The 20,690-nt window shown below is 37.6% G+C and overlaps 1 protein-coding gene across 2 annotated transcripts in view; it reads left to right on the top strand.

The window, feature by feature from the left end:
- The first annotated feature begins 19,787 nt into the window (after positions 1-19,787).
- The window catches only part of ADGRV1 (adhesion G protein-coupled receptor V1), a 473,598-nt gene continuing 472,695 nt past the window's right edge, over positions 19,788-20,690 (top strand). The window contains exon 1 of one of the 2 annotated variants that reach the window (XM_036225348.1): positions 19,788-20,066. In XM_036225348.1, coding sequence (XP_036081241.1) covers positions 20,045-20,066 — 22 coding nt within the window. In that variant the 5' untranslated portion in view covers positions 19,788-20,044. The remainder of the gene's footprint in view (positions 20,067-20,690) is intronic. The other variant, XM_036225347.1, reaches the window with a different exon arrangement.

Raw genomic sequence — 20,690 nt, 5'->3', positions numbered from 1 at the left:
CCCGAGAAGGACTGTGCCTAGTGTACTATAGGAACAGCCAGAAGGTTAGCATTGCTGGAATGGATTGCACAAGGGGGCAGAAGAGTAGAAGATGAAGTTAGAGTCAAATTATATAGGACTTTGTAGGCCATTGCCAGGACTTGGGCTTTTACACAGAACAAGATAGGACACCATGGGAGGGTTTGGAGCAGAGGAGGACATTACCTACCTTTTAAAAGAATCACTTAGGAGGGCTAGAGTAGAACCAGGGAGATTATTTAGGAGGCCATTGCAGTAACTAGGGCAAGAGGGAGGTTGGCTTGAATTGGAAAGAAGATCAAATGTCAGATTGATTGGGATTACAAATACTTGGTTTAAAAATATTTTTTCAAAGCACCTAAATTCATGAGGTTATTCAGTTTTGGTTTTAAAGATATTTTTCACTGGTTCTTTCTTGCATACTCTGATTAGTGAGTCTGTATTTAGGGTCCCTTTTCCCTATTCTAAATAAACCACCCTTACCACTGTAGCAATTGTTGGATCTAAGTAAAGTTTCTCTTCCCTTCTCACCAAGTTTTCTTTTATTTACAGTTAAGGTTGAGCCGATTCCACCCCTCCCTGCTTTTTTTTTTTTTTTTAAGCTTTAATCCTATCTGGCTTCTAAATCTCTTCAGAATTATTTGAAGTAAAGACTGCTTGCTGACTTCAAAGAGTAGTGAAACCTTCTTTCTTTTCCATGTAGAATACTGTGTTTGGCAATGATATATGCTGACCAGTAAGCACTCTGTTCAAAGAAGAAACACACTGAAACTTGCTTTGATTTGTTGTTTTGAAAAGGACTTATTTTCCTTTGGAGTACTTTTTAATACTATATCTAATCTGTTATTTTATGGGAGAATTGATTCGTATTGCTAGTATAGGGAAACTTCCCTTTCATTACCCTATCCTTAAGGACATACTATATATTTGGTTATCTATAGGATAACATAAAAGAATATTTTGTTTGTAAAGATTTCTATATCTTATTGTTTGAGTCATTTCATTGAAAGATAAATATTTTACTACACCAGTCCTCAAAAGAAAATTTCTTATGTAGGCATTATAATCAATGCTGACACAAAAGAAGACATCACTAGCTTAAGAATGATTCTTTATGTAAACATCTTATAGTTGTTCATAAGGCAAAGCCATAAAACAATTACTTAATCTAGTCTAGTAAAATAAATCTGCTAGCCCATCTATATTATTTGGTTTTTACCAGCTAGTTGAGATAGAGTTTGGAGGTGAATGTGATGTGAATATTCAAAACAACTTATAGTGAATTCTTTTTTTTATCCTGCCTTTGTCCTACTTTCCATGAGCCATATTCAATTTTCTCTAAATATCTGCCCTTTCCCCATTAAAATTCTAGTTTCGTAAGAGCTGGAAGTAGGGATGGCTGTTGCTGGTTGGATGTGTGTACTGAGAGCACCCAAATGCATTTCTAAGTGTCTGGAAAACTTCAACAAGGAGATTATGATAAGAATGGTAACATCCACCACTTTCAACATTTATGAGGTTAATGCAGTTTGTACAAAACTGACGTTTCAACAGCTATCTCAACTGTTGTCAAAACATGGTCTGCAGACCCTTACTCATCCCTAAGATTCCTTCATAAAGTCCTCAAGGTCAAAAGTATTTTTGCAATAATTCTAAGAAGTTATTTGCCTTGTTCATTGTGTTGTAATTGTTACTCATCGTGATCCTTGCATGAATCAAGGCAATGGCATCAAACTATTAGTTTTCATTGTATTGTTCACTACTGCATATTCATTAAAAAAAAAAAGTTTAGTGTTTTTTTTTTTTTACTCTTTGTTTAAGGAGTAAAAAAGTATTCATTTTATTAAATCTCAGCATTGAACTACAGGTTTTTATTTTTTCTGATAAAATTGGAAATATGAATACAGCTCTTTTACTACATGTAAATGTACAATGATTAGAGAAAAAGCTTTTGTGTCCTTCTTTGAGATGGGAGCTCAAGAAGCCATTTTAATCATAGGGTACGAATTTTAATAGAATGACAGAAAAATTATGGTCAATAAGACTTGGATATTTGGTGGACTTTTTTTTTTTTTTTGAAAATGAACAAAGTAAGCCAATTACTTCAAGAAAAACAAGACAGTATTTGCTATCATTTATGAAACTTAAGTTTTATCTCAAGCAAAAAGTAGGTTTTAAAAAACTTGTATTGCCCTAATGAGCTTGGTAGCTTCTCAAAACAAAGACTTTGTGAGAAAATTGGTGGTGATATTAATAACGGGTTTTTTCAAATATCATGCGATGAAAAGTATCAACACTTAGAAAATTTGCATAAGTCAATGAATCGATATTTCCAAAGGTACAGTGTAACAAAATCATGCATGAATATAAGACCCATTCAAATTATAAGGCCAAGAGTTTTAATATGACTTAGTAAAACGTGCTTTTGCTATGATTTCAGATGCCAATTGTGAATAACTTTTAAGAAACTATCACTTACTGAATCTTGGTATAGTATCAAAGACAAATATCCACAAATATCTGAAAAAACTGTTAAAACTCTTCTTCCTTTGTTAACTATATATTTATGAGAGGAATAATTTTCTTCATATGTTTCCACCAAAACAATATATATAGCAACAGACAGAATGTGGAGCAAATAAGATAATCCACCTACAATTAGTGCTAATAAATGCGTTTAGTGAAGTCACATGATACAAAATCAACATATAAAAGTCACTGGTATTTCTATACATTAGCAATGAGCAATCTGAAAAAGAAATTTAGAAAATAATTCAATTCACAATAGCACCAAGAAGAATTAATACTTAGAAATATATTTAACCAAGAAAGTGCAAGGCTTGTATGCAGAAAAACACAAAACAAGGCTGAAGGAAATGAAGGAATGTCAGTAAATGGAATGACATCCTGTGTTCATTAATTGAAAAACTTAATATTATTAAGATGGCAATACTCCCCAAGTGATAGTTTCATTGCAATCCCTATCAAAATCCCAAAAGACTTTTTGTAGAAATGGAAAAGCTGATCCTAAAATCATACCAAATGACAAGGGATTCCAAATAGTCAAAATAACCTTGAAAGAGAAGAGCAAAGTTAGAGAACTCACACTTTACTATTTTAAAACTTACTACAAAGCTACACTATCAAAACAGCGTGGTACTGAAGGTATGCCATTGTTGCATCATGGTGAGAGCCCTCTTCCTGGTTGCAGACTGCCGTCTTCTTGTTTTCCATACATTGGAAAGAAGAAAGAAGTAAAAGCAAAGAAACAAGAATATTTTTAACCACCAATGATGCTAACACTGATAGAAAATAAAATATTACTGAAAAAAGGGAGGGAAAAAATGGTGTAGATGATAGAGGCTTTGTTCATCCCTCTGGTGACCAAATCAAAGTTGTGATGGAAACAAGGAGCAAGTAGCAAGGAAAAATCACCTGGGATCAAGATGAACAAGCATACATCCAGGGAGAAATCCAAGAAATCACCCTGCAACAGCAGAAGGTAGGACAGGGTGAGGACATGGAGCTGCCGGATTTCGAGCAGCTGAGTCAGACGGAGGCTGTGGCAGAGGCAGTGCAGACACCTCTTAAAAGGGCTTCGTCCTCCAGCGGACTTTTGTGGTGACAGACCTGCTAGCTCTGAGCACCAGTGGCCATTCGGCTAAGCACAGTGTACACCAGGGACTTACAAGGAGATGTTGTTGGAGTGAGGGCTGAGGCGAGACTCACTTTGTACAGAAGTGCCAGCGGTATCCATTGTTCCCTGTTGAGCCCTCCCCACTCCCAGTGCGCAGACACAGCACCACCATAGCTGAGACATCATCACACTGGATAACAGAAGTCATTCTGCCCAGAGGATTTCCTGAAACCCCACCTCTCCCGACTCGTGGCTCTACCCAAGCCACATCCAGGTGTAGCCTCACAGAGTCAAGTGCCCCTTGCTGAGCAGCACCTAGATTTATACTGGAAGCAGCTTGCCTCGGTTTCTGGTGTGGCCTTTTGAGGCAACTATAAGCACAGCATCTGTGGATTAATTGCTGAATCTTAACAGGTGGGCCCCAGAGAAGCAGAGGCTTGGGCTAAATTTGGCCTGAAGCTGAACCTCTCTCAGAACTGTGCCACTGGACACCTACTTCATAAATCCACACTAATAAGACCTGGAGTCTTAGGAGTTTTGCTTAGTTCATAGAAACAGACACAGAAAGGCAGCCAAAATGGGACAAAAAGCAGAAACCATATGAGAGAAGAGAACAGAGATCCAGAAATAATGGAGTCAAGCAATCTAACAGATGCGGAGTTCAAAACACTGGTTATAAAGATGCTCAATGAACTTCTGAGCTGTGTAGATAAATTCAGTGAGAACTTCAACAAAGAGATAGAAATATAAAAATGGAAATGGAAATTACAAAATGGAACCAGTCTGAAATGAAGAACACATTATCTTAGATGAGAAGTATATTAAATGGAATAAACAAAATGAATAAAGAAGAGGATCAAATACCCTATCTAGAGGACAGGAAAGCCAAGGACACTCAATCAGAATGGCAAGAAAAAAGATGCCAAGACTATAAATATAATTTAAGGAGCATATGAGACACTATTAAAGGTCAAAATATTCATCTGATCAGCGTATCTGAAGGAAAACAAGATGTTGAACAGCTGTTTGAAGAAAAATTTATGGAAAACTTTTACAACCTGGTGAAGGAAATGGACATAAAACCCCAGGAAGCTCAGAGAATCCTAAAAACCAGGGATTCAAAGAGGCTCACATGAAGACACATCATAATTAAAATGCCAAAGATTAAATACAAAGAGAGACTCTTAAAAGCACCAAGAGAAAAGCAGTTAGTAACTTATAATGGAAGACTCATAAGACTGGCAGCTGATTTCTCAAAAGAAACTATGCAGGACAGAAGGGCTTGTCACAAAATATTCAAGATAATGAAGACTCAGGATCTACAACCAAGAACACTTTATCCAGCTAAGCTATCATTTATAGTTGAAGGGCAGGTAAAGAGCTTCCCAGACAAAAATAAGCTAAAGGAATTTATCACCGCCAAGCCAGTATTACAGGAAATGTTGGAGAACTTCTTTAAGAAGAAAAAACATATATCAAAAACAGGAATAAAGAATGGTAACAACTACATTCCTATCAATAAGTATCTCAAATGGAAAAAATGAAGTGCTCCAACTAAAAGATAAAGTAGATGAATGGATAGGAAAATAAGACCCCTACATGTTGCCTACAAGAGACTCACTTCAGATTAAAAGATATACACAGACTTAAAGGAAGGCGATGGAAAAACATTTTGCTTTGATGGATCTAGAAGGTATATAAGTCAGACAGAGAAAAACACTATATGATTTCACTTATATGCAGAATCTAAGGAATAAAAAGAACAAACTAATCAAAAACAGACTCACAAATATCGTGGACAATTTCGTGACAGACAGAGGGAGGGAGGTTTGGAGGGTTGGAAGAATGGAGTGAAGGGTTAAAGAAATACAAATTAGTAGCTGATGGATGGTCATAGGGAGCATGGCATAAGGAATGCAGTCAGCATTAATATGTTGGCTAGGTGGAGGGTCAGAAGAGGGAGGGACCAAATGGGGGGAACAAGTTATAGCTATCATGACACTTCATGCTAAATACCTCAGCATGTCTCCTAAGAATAAGAACGTTCTTTACATAACCACAGCACAGCATAACTATCCCTCAAGAAATATAATACTGATACAATCTTATTCTCTAATATTTAGTTTATATTGAAATATCCAAGATTACTCTGGTTGTGGCCTTTATCTGGTTTTCTTTTTGTATGTATTTACTTCAAGATGAGAGCAAGGATTTAATTAAGGTTCATGCATTGCATTTAGCTGTAATGCCTCTTTAGTTTCTTTTAATATAGAGGAGTTCCTGAGTTCCCTTCCCCCATCTAGATGTTTTGGTCTCACATGATTTTGATATTTTTTAAAAATCTAGACTACAGTTGTTTTGCAGACTGTACCTCAATTTGGATTGTTTGATTGTTTTTTCATGATAAGATTCAGTTTACATACTTTGTACAAGAATTCCACACTGGTGATATTGAATACTTCTCAGCGCATCATATCAGAAGGCACGTGATGTCAGTTTGTTTCATCAGTGGTGACTGGGCACACTTCTAAGAACTTAATGAGTTTGATTTTAAAACAACGCATGTTGTAGTTATCGCCTTTTTTTTTTTTTTTTTTTTTGGTTGCAGATTTCAGTACTTTGTACATAAGGACACTGAGAAATTAAGTATCTTGTCTAGGGTTACACAGCAAGTATATAGTAGAGTTCTGAACTCAGTTCCAAAATCTATAAGATTAGCCCTCAACTACACTGTGAAGAGACTGACTGTGTGATTCTTAAGTCATCACCTATCTTCAAGGCATATAAGTGAAGACCAGGAGATTGGTCTTGAGGCCTGCAGTGAGAATCCCTTTGGAATTCCCCAGGCAAAAGTGGTATTGAATCAGAGAATCACTTGGAGAACCTGACATGGAGTTTAAAGGTCAGAGGGACTGGTACCTAATCCATCCAGAAAAAGTCAAAAGCTGAGTTTGACCTTGCGTTGCAATCCACGTAATGTCAGGGGTAAAGTGTGATGTTACGAGAGCCAGTGGTGGGCAGAATAAAAAGTCTTAAATGTCTAAAGACAGCATACAAGAAACATATCTGGAAGAATAAAGTGATCACAACCAAGAGGATCTGTAATGGGCTGCCAGAAGCTAGAGACTGGCTGGAAGGTTAATTGGAAGTGGCCCGCCCGGGGAAACACAGCTTGTGTCAGGTATCCTTATAGGTGAAAGTCTTCAAAGAACTCAGTTAGGAAAGAATCTTTCTTTACCTCTGTATAGCTATTACCTTGCTTTTCAACGCTGAAGGAGCCATAAAAGAGTATAGCGAAAGGGATAAATATGAGTTGGGAGCAATCAAGGAAAAGAATGACCATGCCCTTCCTCCCCACTGTAGGCTTTATAAACTGGATCAGGCTCTAGCAAGGCACAGAACTAGCATAAATGGGAGGGTAAGCTTTGCATTATACTATCTGAGAATGAAATTATTTGTTAATAATTGAAAATGAATGTGAAACAGGGGATCTACCCAAGGTTTCATCCTGAGGACAGCAAAGAATGATTAACAGTTCAGGTTTAATTCAGTAAACTGAATTCAGTGAACTGGCTATTTAGGTATTGAGCCCCTTTCTATTATTTCCTCCTCAGGTTATTTCATGCTAAACTCTGGAGAAGAACTTTTTCCTTGTCACTGCCAGACTGCCTCTGACCTTTGACTCTAATTCAGGAGGATTTATATAATGGTTGTTATTCTAGAAAATTGTGTGCTATGTTGCCTTTGTGTTAACTGCAAACATCTTTTTCAGTTGTTGGATGAAGTAGATTATCACTGACAATATGATATTTTTTTCAGTAATGCCATCCAAATTCTGCTTCTACAATGGGAGCCCACTACAGTCATCTGAGCATAGGCCAAGCATTTGTTTGGATATTGATTTTGCTCTGGATGCTGAGCTCTGGAATATGGATAGTGCCTGTTCACTTCCCCATCCCATCCCCAGTGTTACATCTTTAAACTAGGTTGTATAGGAAGCACTCAGTGGCAAAATTCTTTTTCTCTTTGAACTCAGTCCCATCCTGCCTCTCTTTTCAACTTCCTTTCTTCTCTCTTTTCAACATTATTCCTAAAACAATCTAGCTTCTAAGCTTTGGCTTTACCTTCTATTTCCAGCACTAGGTTTTTTCTGTAGACCCTAGAGGAGATGTGGTGTTTCCTATCGGAGGGAGGATGTTCATCCATAACAGGATTTGTTTGTGCCCTCTAGTTCCATTAGTATCAAGCTTCACTTAGTCCTAATCCAGGAGCCCTAGCCCTCCCTCTCAAATCCTCTAATCACTCAGCATACCCACTGTACCTGCCCCAGGGCCCCTCAAGGTAGCAAAGAGAGGAAAACTGGCACTTAGTTTACATCACCATTTTGTAGAAAGGTTATAGGAGCAGAGTCTATCTGGGGAAGAATATCCTCCTTCTATCATCACCTCCAATAGAGAAGGCTTCCCTTGAAGTGCCTCATGTGCAGCTGAGAAAAGGCCTCAACAGACCATTGGGAAATTTCGATATATCCAACTTAAAAAAAATTTTTGTAATTAAAGGAGATAAAAGGAACATTAATTGATTCATGTATTTATGTAATCATTTCATATGATTTTATGTCATTCATATAATGTTAAGTAGCTTAAGAATAAATAAATTACATTAAATTAAATAAATGTCTTTTATTCTCCTGAATGGTGATGATAAAGAACAGAACAGACTGCCATTTTAAATTAGGAGGAAAATTATGTATTAGGTTAAACATATGAAATTGCAGTTATTTAACTATTTGTTAATGTTTAAGCATTTTAACCTATGAAAATATCAATCTCATGTGGTTCAACCTAATATTGATGTTTTGAAGATGTTTCTGATAGTATTTTTTTTTTTGTTGCTGTAAATGAATGATAATATATGTTAGTCTAAATTTTTCTTTTATATTATTTTCAATTACTTTACCCTGCCAGTAGAGTGCATTGGGTGCCTGGTGATATCAAAGACAATGCTTATAATAAAATGTATGCATAGATGCATCTGGTTATGATTTGCCTTGCCTTTTTCCAGTTGCATAATTTAAGTTGCCACATAATTCTTTTTCCTTTTATTCCATTCCATATGGTGGCAGAACAACTACCAAAAGATGAATACTTTCAGTACCTTTCATATCAAAGCTTCAGCATTCACATTCTGTTCTATTGATACTGCATTTGGCAGTGGATAAAGGGACACAGTTAAAGTCTCTGCTCATTATTGGTTTTATTTGGGAAAGATTTTTTTTGAACTGGTCACCATCCATGATTTTATAATCATTAGAAATTAACCAGCTTAGCGTTTCTTGTAGGAAATATTCAGAATTCACTTCCTTGCTTTTAGAAAAAAAGAAAAGGAAAACTAGAGACTATTAGAGAACTTCATTTTGCCTGGGAGTGCTCCCTGTGGGCTTCCTCTAACACAATGCTAAAGCTGTATTTGTCTGGTACCCTTTCAAGCACAATTTGAAAAATCTTTTTACTTTCTTAGAACCCTATAAAAAGAAGAAAATTCAAAAGAATTTTGGATTTCTGAAAAGTGAGACTATTCCTGTGTAACTTTTCTGATATGATCTGACTTACATACAAGCTGTAGACAAAGCAGTAAAGCTTTCCGCGGAACACTCTTTTTTCCTTTTTTTTTTAGACCACTTTCTTGAGACATAATTCACATACCATACAATTCATCTGTTTAAAATGTGCTATGATTTTTGATATATAATATTATTTTTTTAAATGTCGTAAAATAAATAGAACATATAATTTGCCATTTTAACCCTTTTTATGTGTACGATTCAGTAGCATTGATTACACTTACAATGTTGTGTAACTGTCACTGTTATCTACTTCCATAACTTTTCATCACCTTAAGCAGAAACTACAAAGAGTGCTTTTAAATGCCTTTCAGTATGATTTGAAATTTAATGCTGTATGAAGTTAAGAAATCTCACTGGACATTAGAAGGTTATGACACTCCACACTTAAGTCTAACCTGCTGGCAGAGGTGTCTGTGCTAAGAGGACCAGGCACCCACACATACCAGCTTTGCAAGGCCCGGCATTGTCCCCAAACATACTATCAGTCAAACTTCTCTTTACCTAGGCTTGATTTTCCCACCATGTGCGAAATAAACAGTGTGAGCTTTGTTTGCAGGGTCTTTGTTTGCTTGTGGCCATGGTAAAACAAACATTACCTCAGATTGGAGAAGTCTTTGGTAGAGTTTGGGGATCCTGGGAGAGCAGATTCTATATAACCCAAAAGTGATGACTTCATCATGTGTAGACTCACCCCATTGAGGATAATTGCATTGCAGCCTCCAGTGCAGATCTCAATAGGATTGGTCCAGATCATAGGATGTTAAGTGGGGGGACTTCCCCGCCCTGGAAAGAGTGCCGAAGGAGGAACGCTGAAGAGAAGCTTACCCTTTCTCACTTTAGCCTGGCTGGATATATCAGTGAAGCTTCAAAGACACTTCAGGGTCTCCTCAGGCAGATCTATACTTAGGAAAATTTCTCATAATTTCATCTTCAGACAGCAGCAATGAGCTCTGAATTGAGTTTAGCTCAGTGATCCACAGTAAGTGCTTGAATTAAGAAATCAGACTCTTTTTGTGACCCAATCCACTAGAAACTTATGTGATTATAAAAAAAAGTCTTTAAAGAAATCTTAGTATCTTAAAATAGAAAAGATACGTTTTATATGTGTTGAGTGAGGAAAGTTATTAATAAATGGACATTATTAAATAGAAAGATTTAGTAGATAACATGCTTCTCCTGGTTCTTATTAATTATACTTCGAAATGGGATGTGTATAAATGAAATTTAAAGAACCTTATATCAAAGGTTTAAGGATATTGCATCAAAAGCTTTACATTTCTCCTTCCTGTCCTTCTGCCCCACATATTTCAGAAAATTAGCTATTTGAATTTGACCTTTGAGAAGTTTACCACAGGCCACAGAATGTTTTTAGAAATCTTAAATTCTTTTTCACGGTATTAGCAGGCATGTAAATGCAAGTTTATTATAAGTTAACTATGCAAGGAGCGGAAACCTTATAGTCTATTCTCATAAAAAAAAAGTGTAGACAGAAATCATAATCTTGGCCCAATTAGAACTCGATGTTAGGAATGAAGGATTTGTTTGCCTCTCCTGCTCCCAAACCTCAAGCAATAAATCTCAAAAGCTTCAATGTTGATTCAACAAAATGAATGGCTGAGTCATTTCAGAAAGACCCCGACAAGTGGACAAATGCTGCCATGGTGACATTTTGATATGCAGTATGGTTACTGAGCCTTGCTGTTTTCCTCGCCCTGCCATTAAAGCAAAATGACAAACCGTGGGAAGTACCACACACAGCGTGCCTAAACTAGAGGCAATTAGGGTGAAAAAAGATTTAGATTATAAATTCCATATACATTTATATCTGATTTATGGGTAAATTCCTTTTAAAATATGAGGAAACCTGCTCTGAGACATCTTTCTTGTTAAGAAATAGAAACTTATTAATCTAAAAAATGTCTCAGTATTTTTTGTAAATGTTTTGTAAATAGATTTCTTAGGAAAAAATTTTTCAACTCGAGAAGATAAAAATTTAAAATATTTTTCACAGAACATAAAATTGTATATAATTCATTCTTTGCTAAATAATGTAATAAAATAATGCATATGGTCATAATAAAAATAAAATATATATGTAATCGAATACTATTGCTATAATATTGTAAGGAGATGAGACTGTTAGAAAGAAGTATGTACACTTGGCTATTACTTGATTTTAATATTCATTTGATGGAGTTTTTAACAATTGCATATATGTTCTTTTCATTATTTATATAAAAAAATCCAGGTATATTAAAGATAGGTATAGTCACATCACAGCAATGAAAATAAATTATTTAAACATTTTAATGAGAAAATGCTTTTAAATAGATAATTATGGATTTGTAAATTTATTTATGTATAATTACCACTGTAGTGTTTTCAATATTTGATTAGTTAACTCAGAAGAAAATCTTTCTCCATTGCATCTAAAATATAGCTAGAGTAGGAAGTTGATGTTTTTTATTTATTTCATTGTTTTTCTCCGAATTATCAAAATTTTACTATATACCAGATTTCAGTATCTCATTCAAACTATACATAATCCTGTGCAATAGTTATTACTAAAATTTTCATTTTGCAGATAAGGAAACTAACATGAAAGATTAATAAGTTTATCTAGGTTTGCTTAATCTGTCTACATATATGATCGCTTGGCATCATCTGGACCTAACTATGGGAAATGCTTTTATTTTTGCTCTTCTGTGCCTTTAAAAATAGAAACAGTGCTACTTATCTTACAAAGTTTCAGATATGTTCTATAAATATATTTCCTGAAGAAAAACATTCAGCTTAAGAAAATAAAAATTTAAAAATATTTGAAGTTGAATGAAAAAATAAAATATTTGCAGTAGAACATAAACATCATACCTAATTCACCCTGTTTTTACTTATTAATTTTAGAAAAATTGAATATTGAAAGTATAGAAATTTTTAAAAGGGAGACATAACCAAGTACAAAAAAAGTGAAATATTGATTTTACATTAAAAAACACAAGAGAGAAAAAAATTTGATGTTAGTAGGGTTTTTGTTTGTTTGTCATCATCTTTCTGGTTTAAAATTCTAAAATACCCTCAGCCTCTGGATTGACTGCTACCTTGTCAAACATCTCAGTCTTAAATTAAGGAGGAACTACTCATTCTACACTTCATCTATATAGGGACCAAATCATTTACAGTAAAGGTTCTGCCATGGCAGATAAGAGATTTTGAAACAATTGTGATAAATCATGATAAATTGGTCACCTCTAGATAACCCATAGAGAGTCGAGATAAGATCTAAGGTAGAGAGCTTGCAAAGCTCTACATAACTCTGTCTTCGGGAAAGTGTGAAGCCATCTCCAGTTGGAGCTGTTCTGCCATTCTCCTGTGTCCTGGCTCTTCCTTTACACAATTATACATATGTCAGTTGTCCTAGGGCATTGGTATCAGTTTTGTTTTGTATTTCAGCTGCAAAAGTTTGATCATGGAAGTCTTGTGTAGGGTAGGAAAGACATGAAAAATGCCTCTCAGGAGCCAGGGTACCGATAACTTTCTAGTTCTTCCAGACTTCCAACTTTAAATTACTTTCCGATATAAGCCTTATAACCCCCAGAAGCACTTCTCTCAATTTTCACGTGGTCCTCATTGGTGAGAACAACTCCAGGGGGCATTCTTTACAAGCATTACTATGTAAATGGCACTGCAAAGAGTTGTACAATTCCTGCAGCCCTGGAGGGAATGACACAGATAGGCATGACCCCAAACCATAAGAATCCCAAACCTAAAAGAAACAAGTTTCTTTCCATTAACTACTCAATTGGCCTTCATCTAACTTTGATTTAGAATAGCCAGGCTTTTATCCTCCTTTAGAACAGAATTTCTAAACGTGTATTTTGAAGAATATTAATGGAAATCACATAGAAAAAAGTTTCTGTGATCAAATAAATTTACGAAACAATGAGTTAAATTTAAACTGGTTTATTTATGGTAGTACTCAGATCTTTTAGTATTTTATTGTGCTTAGTGATTTTCTAAGAATATTTCCCACACTTAATGGTTTGATTACTGAGCCTTTAGCCCTTTGCAAGCTTGGCCAACTGAAATCCACAGTACACACACTTTCAGAAATGCCGAACTAATTAGCTTACTGAGGGGTTTTTATTCAGTGGGGTTCAAACATGAACTCCAAACACGAACAAGAATCAAGTCTCTTCCCTATGTATTCTATGTTAAATCAGTCGCTGGGTTGCAAAATCATGGGAAGATTTCATAACTTCAGTACATGCCAATCTAAGATCATATTCAGAGCTTTCTCTTCCTCGTTATTGGTTAGACTAATGGCTCCAGGGGCCTGAAATGGGGAGGAGACGTGATTAGTTGTTGAAGTGTGTAGAATGTGTGTGTATGCATGCATGTGGTGATTCTGGTTTTAGAATATGTCTCTTTTCTACCTGCTTCATTTCAAGGTCTAACTTTCCTAATGGTGAGAGCTGAGGGGTAGAATAGGAGGACAAACGTCTCTTTGCTTATTGGCATAATACTCATTTTTATGGTTGTGGCTGCTTCTTTAGACAACAGACTCGCTATCCTCCGTTGACTGGTGTGCTGACTTTTTCAAAGGCACATGGATAATTTCTGGTGGGTTCTGTGAGCCCTCCTCATTGCACTGTTCCTTAAAGTGGGCATTTCCTTAACCCCTTCCTTCAGCTACTGCCAGGAAGTACACAACCTCTTGTTCTTGGGATCTTTGCCCTGAAGAAGCTATTCTTTCAAGTCAGGTAAGGTAAGATTTTGCTGAAGTACAACTTCTACAGTATCATAATCTACAGGAGATCTGCGCATCTTTGTACAAAGGTGAAAGTGAGGTTGCTTTCTTGCACTCTTTCTTTCTGTCCTGCCATCTTTTTTCCCAATTCTCTTTCATTGTAGTGGGTCAGGGCAGATCAACAAAGCTATTGGGCTGAGCAGATATCCAACGGCAGAATGAGTTGCTATTCCTCCTTCTCTACTCTTATCTCCAATCTCTACCACAATTCTCCTTGAGGAGAGAGAAAAGCCGGAACCTCCTTCCTAGGCCAGCTACTGATGGCTGATTCTTATTTCTTTCGGGATGAGAATATAGAGGCAGGTGATCGTCCTACATTGTCTTTCCACCTCTTAAAAAGCCCCAGAGGCACAATCTGGTCTCAATGGTTGTGAGCTTTCTTTAGAAATTAGGTACTTGTTGTCTCTTTGGTCCTAGCTTGGGCCAAATCATGCAGTTCTAGGGGAGCAGAAAATGGCCCATTCAATACATTGATTTTTAATATTGCACAATGTATATAGGCAGTGCATGAGAAACCCCAGCTGGTGCACATTTTGATAATAGTCATTAGCTGCTTTTTTTGTTTTTGTTTTTAAAGAGAGTAAGATTGAGGAACTCAAGACAAGTCTGTTAAGGGTCAGAATTTTAGGTCAGAGCAAACAAGAAATTACAATCTGAACATATAAGTGTTATGAGGGGGCACATGAAAATATTGATCAGAAACTAGGCAGAGAACAAAAGAAATAGCTAATTACAAAAATGAGGACCTAGGACAGGGAATATTACAGATTTCTTGCAAACAACCAGGGCTACAATGTGTGTGTGTGTGTGTGTGTGTGTGTGTTTGTGTGTGCGCGCGTGCGTGCGTACGCATGTATGCATGTGTGTATACACACACACACATACATACATACATATATATATGTATATATATAACATGTAACACATAGAGGGACCTTGTGCAACAGGACAGCACATTCTGCTACAGAAAGCTTCCTAAGGACTGAGACCATATCTTTATTAATCTGTGTATCTCTGAAGCATCATATATCATTGGCACTCGATAAATGTTTGTTGAGTAGATTAATAAATTTAGGATACCAGCAACAAAAAAGAACCTGATAACTAAAGTAACTTTAGCTTCTGCCTAAAGCAGGGTCAGCAAACTACAGTCTTTAGGCCATTTCTGACCACTGCCTACTTTGTAAACAGGTTTTATTGGAACACAGCCATGCTCATCTATTTGCATATTGTCTTTGAGTGCTTTCATATTACAAATGCAGAGATGAATAGCTGTGACAGGGACTGCATGGCCTGCAAGTCTAAAATATTTACTGTCTGTCCACTTAAAGAAAGTTTTCTAACCCTTGAGCTTTAAAACTGCTGTTATACATGTTTTATGTTGGGTGTGACTCAATCACAGCATAGCTAGTACAGGTCTGGAGGTAATTGGGAGCTCATGGCTGTTCTGTCAGACAGGATAAGAGCAAGTCCTGGGAACCAAACAGGGTGGGTGTGAGAGATCCATCAGAGCCGAAGAGGAAGCCGTCTTGATGCAGTCTAGTAACCTTTTCTCCCTTCTCTCAACCATCTTCATATCTCTCTGACAGCACTAGTCACATTATACTTTGGATTATCATGATTTATATCTTCATTCCCCTATATGAATACAGAGACCAGATTTTGTTCACGTTCATATTCTGAGTGTATAGCGATGCTTCTGCTTAAGTAGATACTCATTTAAAATATCCACAGCAGCTAGCAGGATTATATTATTGTCTGAAAAAGAGGAAAAGCAAGGCCTGCCAACTCAGAGGCAGTAGGCTTTGAAGTATTAGTAAGTGAGGGATCAGGTAATAAAAATCAGTTTGGAGTAGAGTATTCAAGGAAGTGGTAACACCAAGGGATAGCTCTGTTTAAGTGACTGTTCAGGGAATTAGTACTGAGATTTTCTGAGACTTTTTATTTCCCAAAGGCCCAAGAAGGTTTCTCTTTTTCTGACTCAGGAGCAGAATCTCAAGCGTAAAGTATTCTCTGTTACTTAATGAATTCTCTGATCCCTCTGCAGCAGGAAATTATGTCCTTTGGCTCACAGATTCTAATTCTGGGTCTGAGAGTGCGGCCTTTTTGTCACCTCTAATCACATTACTTATCAACAAATGTTTGATGAGCTACTACTATGTGCCAGGCTCTTTGAACACTTAGATTTAAGTTCTATTTTTCCATTATGGAGTGCTAAGATGATAAACACTAAATTTTCTTGAGAATTCTGCTACATATAGGTGTGTAAGAAAGAATTCTGCTACATATAGGTGTGCTGGGTGACTAGTAGCCTAGGTAGGTCTAAACTTAGGTGTGGGGAGAGAAAGAGAAGTCCAGGTCTGTGGCAAGCTCCTGAGAAGCCTTAATTTTTTTTCCCATCTGGGACCTAGGTCCCTAACAGAAGCCTCTAGCAGACAGATTTGGGCAGTCTTGAAGTAACATCTTACTTTTACTCTTTTAAAGGGGAGAAAATAGTTATTGCCTAAGCTTGGTTTTGTTCCTTTGATAAGATTCCCTTATATATGCCTACATTTAGATGGAACTCAGGATGTCAAGTATGAGAAATACTTTTTTTCAAGGAACTACAAAGATCCTTGCAGAAGATTTACAAGCCTTATTTAGTATGCAAGACTAAATTGGAGAAGGAAAAATAATTATATGACATCTGCACTTTTCTTATAGGGTTTAAGAACACTAACCTGTACTGTGTGAAATTTGAGGTTATTGAATTGATTCGATGAAGATTACTATAGGGGAAAGGCTTACACTCCATCAGTGTTACATTTAGGCAGAATTGGGAAGTAGGTCAACTTTGCTTTCAGAACTTTCAGCTTTCCTTTCAACACCCTTCTTTCTCAGTGGCACCTGTCACCTCCCACCTCCAGATGCCTAGTAATCCTCTTCCTTCATGTTTTCCTTATCAAAGCCTGACTTCAAGAACAAAGTCTAAGTTGTAAATGATGGAAGAAATTTAAAACATCTCTGACTCAGGCATATTTGTATTTCAACATGGGATCAAATCATGTTTCATAAGATAGGATTGTTAAGTTCAAGGAAATAGGCTCTGGGAATCTTTTTGATATGATAGCCTTCTAGATTCCTCACAGAACTCTATTACATAGCTCTCCTTCTCCCCCTCCCTCCCTTCTTCCTTCCATATGTATTGAGTTTCTACTATATCCAAGAGCCTATTCTAGCTACTGGGTATAGAACAGTGAATGAGAGAGACGTGGAAACTATCCTCATGGAGCTTTTGTTCTTATGGACAGACAAAAACATCTAAATAAGCAAGTAAGGTATTTATTAGGGATAAATGATGTAAAGAAAATAAAACAGGGTAATGGGTAAGAGTGCCCATAATGTGGAAGTTATCAGGGCAGATGCCTCCGAGGAAGGGATGGTTGAGCTACTTCTCAAATGAAGGAAATGGTAGAAGGGCTGGGCATATGAAGGTCTCTGGAACATTGTGCCAGACAGAGGGGAAAGCTTGTGCAAAAGTTCTGAGGCAGGAATGGTTTGGCTGTGTTTTAGGCAAAGAGAGAAGGTCATTATGATAGGAATACAGTGAGAAGAGGGGGAATAGAACAAAGTAAGGCTGAAGAAGAAAAGAGGAACAGAATCATGTGGTTCTTTTAGTCTGTGTGAGGACTTTGGATTTAAGTGTGACTGGCATTCATTGAATACTTTTGGCATTTGATAGTTTCTATATTACTTTGTCAAATACTTATGCTTAAAATACCACCTATACTGCTTGCTGTGGTTTTATTCTTCAAGGTAAAGATCATCAGCTCCCTGGAGAAGCCTTCACCATTCCACATAATCTCTTTCTCTCGGAGCACCTCTAGCACTCTGGGATGCTCATGTTTTGACTTGACATATTCTGCTTTTTGGTTCATTAAACTTTCACCCCAGAGAGAGTTGCAAGCCCAGTGAACTCAGGGTCATGCTTTAGAGATCATTGTTTTTCCCACAGTGACTTCCAGTGTCTTCTGCTTCCCAAACACTTGGTAATAATTGTTAATGAATGACTTAGTTCCTTTAGGTAGCTTAGGCAAGGACAGTGGGTGTAAGTTTTCTATTTGACCCAGTTGTAGAGAAAGTGTTTAATCATGGAGTTGGTGGAACAGTGATTAAGGAAATAATTTATTGATAGACACAGACTTTGTCAGAGTCTTAATAAATTAAAGTAACAGCCATAAATAAAACCTTTAAGCTGCAAGTTGAATACATATTTTAGTAAGACATTTTAAATAATAATCTAGAAGCTATAAATCCATGAGGTGTATATTAACGGAGTAAATGTGTGTTTATAATAAATAATGTAAGAAAACATTTTTCTAATAATATCGTTTTCTATTTTCACATAATCACTTACATGGATAACCGATTCACTGTTTCGACTTTAAATTGTCTCAAGTTTCAGTTTTTTACTACAGGATATAGTAAGCATGTCTGTTTACTCTTTCAGTACTCTCTGTGAACGTACAGCTGCTAGCCCCAGGTCCACTTTTGTAGCTGAGCCTCATGGGAAAGCTGTTCAGTCTCCTTGATCATTTAGGTTGATCTTCTCGCTACCTATTCTTTTGCCTTGAAGTGCAGCATTTGCATTTCCAGTTTCTGTAGGAAAACCCTTTGGCCTGGAAACCTTTGCCTTTAATGCCCAGCTGTTTACTGTTGCAGCTTTAAGATGAGCCATTCAGCAACTGCTCAAAATAAAGCTAAATTAGTACACCTGGATAGCAGTTTGCAATTATAGTAGTTTCTGCTCTTAGGAAGGGTGCCACATGCACTGTGTTTGTAGTTTAGTAGACCTAAGACTTAGTCCTGCTTCTGACTTTAACTGAACCAGTCAGCCCTTACTTAATTTTTTTTTCTACATATAATCAGTGGTGAGGTGTTATTGGACTAATTGCTAATCTTTAACCTTTCTTCTGGTTCGAAACTTCTAAGGATGCTGCGTGTGTTTTTAAAGATCTATGGTGCAAATGGAGATTTGCACGTTGCTGATGATATAGCCTAACCTTGGGGGCTTTGCTGTTAAACCCTGGGTATGACTGTCAACATTTGTTGAGGGCTTACTGCGTGCCAGGTGTACTATACAGGGTTGCATATCACATATCTCTCATTCATTTAATCCTTTTAACAGCCGTATGAGGCAGGAATGAACAAATCCTATTTTGTAAATGGGACAGCTAATTTACCCGGATGTTGATCTCCGTCTCTGTTTTAAGTGTATTTAAAAGTAGATTACTCATTTCTACTTTTTCATCAATTTATGCACAAATTTTCATGAGGTGAAAATTTCAGAGTGTTTCAGTGAACGTTAAAATAAATGTGCTTAAGAACGAACAAGATTCAATAAATGGGTTTTCTCCCTGGAAAGAAAACCTGGAATTGGTTACACCACAGTACCCAAAGCGGGATGCCCCTTTCTCCAGGTGAGGGGGTCCCTTGTGCTTCCGGAGGACACACTATAAAGTTTAATTGAAGCTGAAGACTATAAAGTGTTCATCGCACAGTTCGCCTGCGATGCGCTGGCCGAAGCAAAATTCATGCATTTCTGCGCGCACGCAGGTCAGTTTAGGCTCTCGCTGCTGGAAGAGTCCATTAGAGATGGTCAAGGCAGGGTGTTCCCGACGACGGAGAGCGAACCTGGCTGCCCGCTGCGCAGACGAGGGCGCACTGCCTTGGGCGGCCACCCCCTCTCTGCTGGTCAGGTGAGCGCATCCCGGGGAGACGCGTGTCCTATTGGAGTAGACGGAGCACGAAGGAGGAGGAGTGTGGGGGTAGAATTAGGGGAGGAGGATGGAGCCACCTTCCTGACCCGAGAGCGGGAGAAAGAATAAGCAGCCCTGGATCAGCGTGGGGTCGCGAGCGAGGGGCAGAGCGAGCGTGTGCGAAGGGAAGACCGTCGGGGACCACAGGGCGCGTGCGGATGTCGGTGTCGGCGGGGCTAGGTAGGCTTTGACGCGGGGGATGGTGCTGCGAACATCCCTATGCCCCAAGGGAGCACCATAGCATCCGTGGCGGCGCAGGATCGCTGCTCCGCACCTGTTGCTGGAGGTGGGAGGCGAGGGCACTGGGAGGCAGATGCACAGCGGGCGCGGCGGGCTGCGGCTAATGGGACACGGCTGCCCGCGTCCGCCTGCCCACCGCTGCGGCTGCATGGTGAGAATGGCATTCCTGCCACCCTCCCTTTCCAAAGCTGCCTGATCCCGAAGAAGGTGAGAAGTGAATAAGCAAAGGGAAAAGTTTTCCTTCCCTTTCTGCCGGTTTGAAACTCGAACCCTAGCGTTAATTTTAAAATGTCTGCTTGGAAAATAACTGACCCAAAATAGCACGCCATAGGTAACAATATTTGGAAGGTCGAAATAAACTTAAGGGGTATTATGTTACAAATTGACCGCTGCGTCGAAGTACTTTCGTGTGAAATATTGATTTCAAGGGGTTTGGAATTAACCTGGAGCTGTAGGATAATTTCTTTCTTTCTTTTTTTTCTTTAAAAAAGCTTACACATTCTTACTGTCTTGGACTATTTTAAAATTTATTTTTTCTTAAAACTAAAACTAAGAAATGGCATT

The sequence above is a fragment of the Rousettus aegyptiacus genome, unplaced genomic scaffold (assembly GCF_014176215.1).
Source record: "Rousettus aegyptiacus isolate mRouAeg1 unplaced genomic scaffold, mRouAeg1.p scaffold_m13_p_8, whole genome shotgun sequence".
Taxonomy (NCBI): Eukaryota; Metazoa; Chordata; class Mammalia; order Chiroptera; family Pteropodidae; genus Rousettus; species Rousettus aegyptiacus.
Note: the sequence above shows the minus strand (reverse complement) of the source record. Positions and strands in the feature narration are given on the sequence as shown.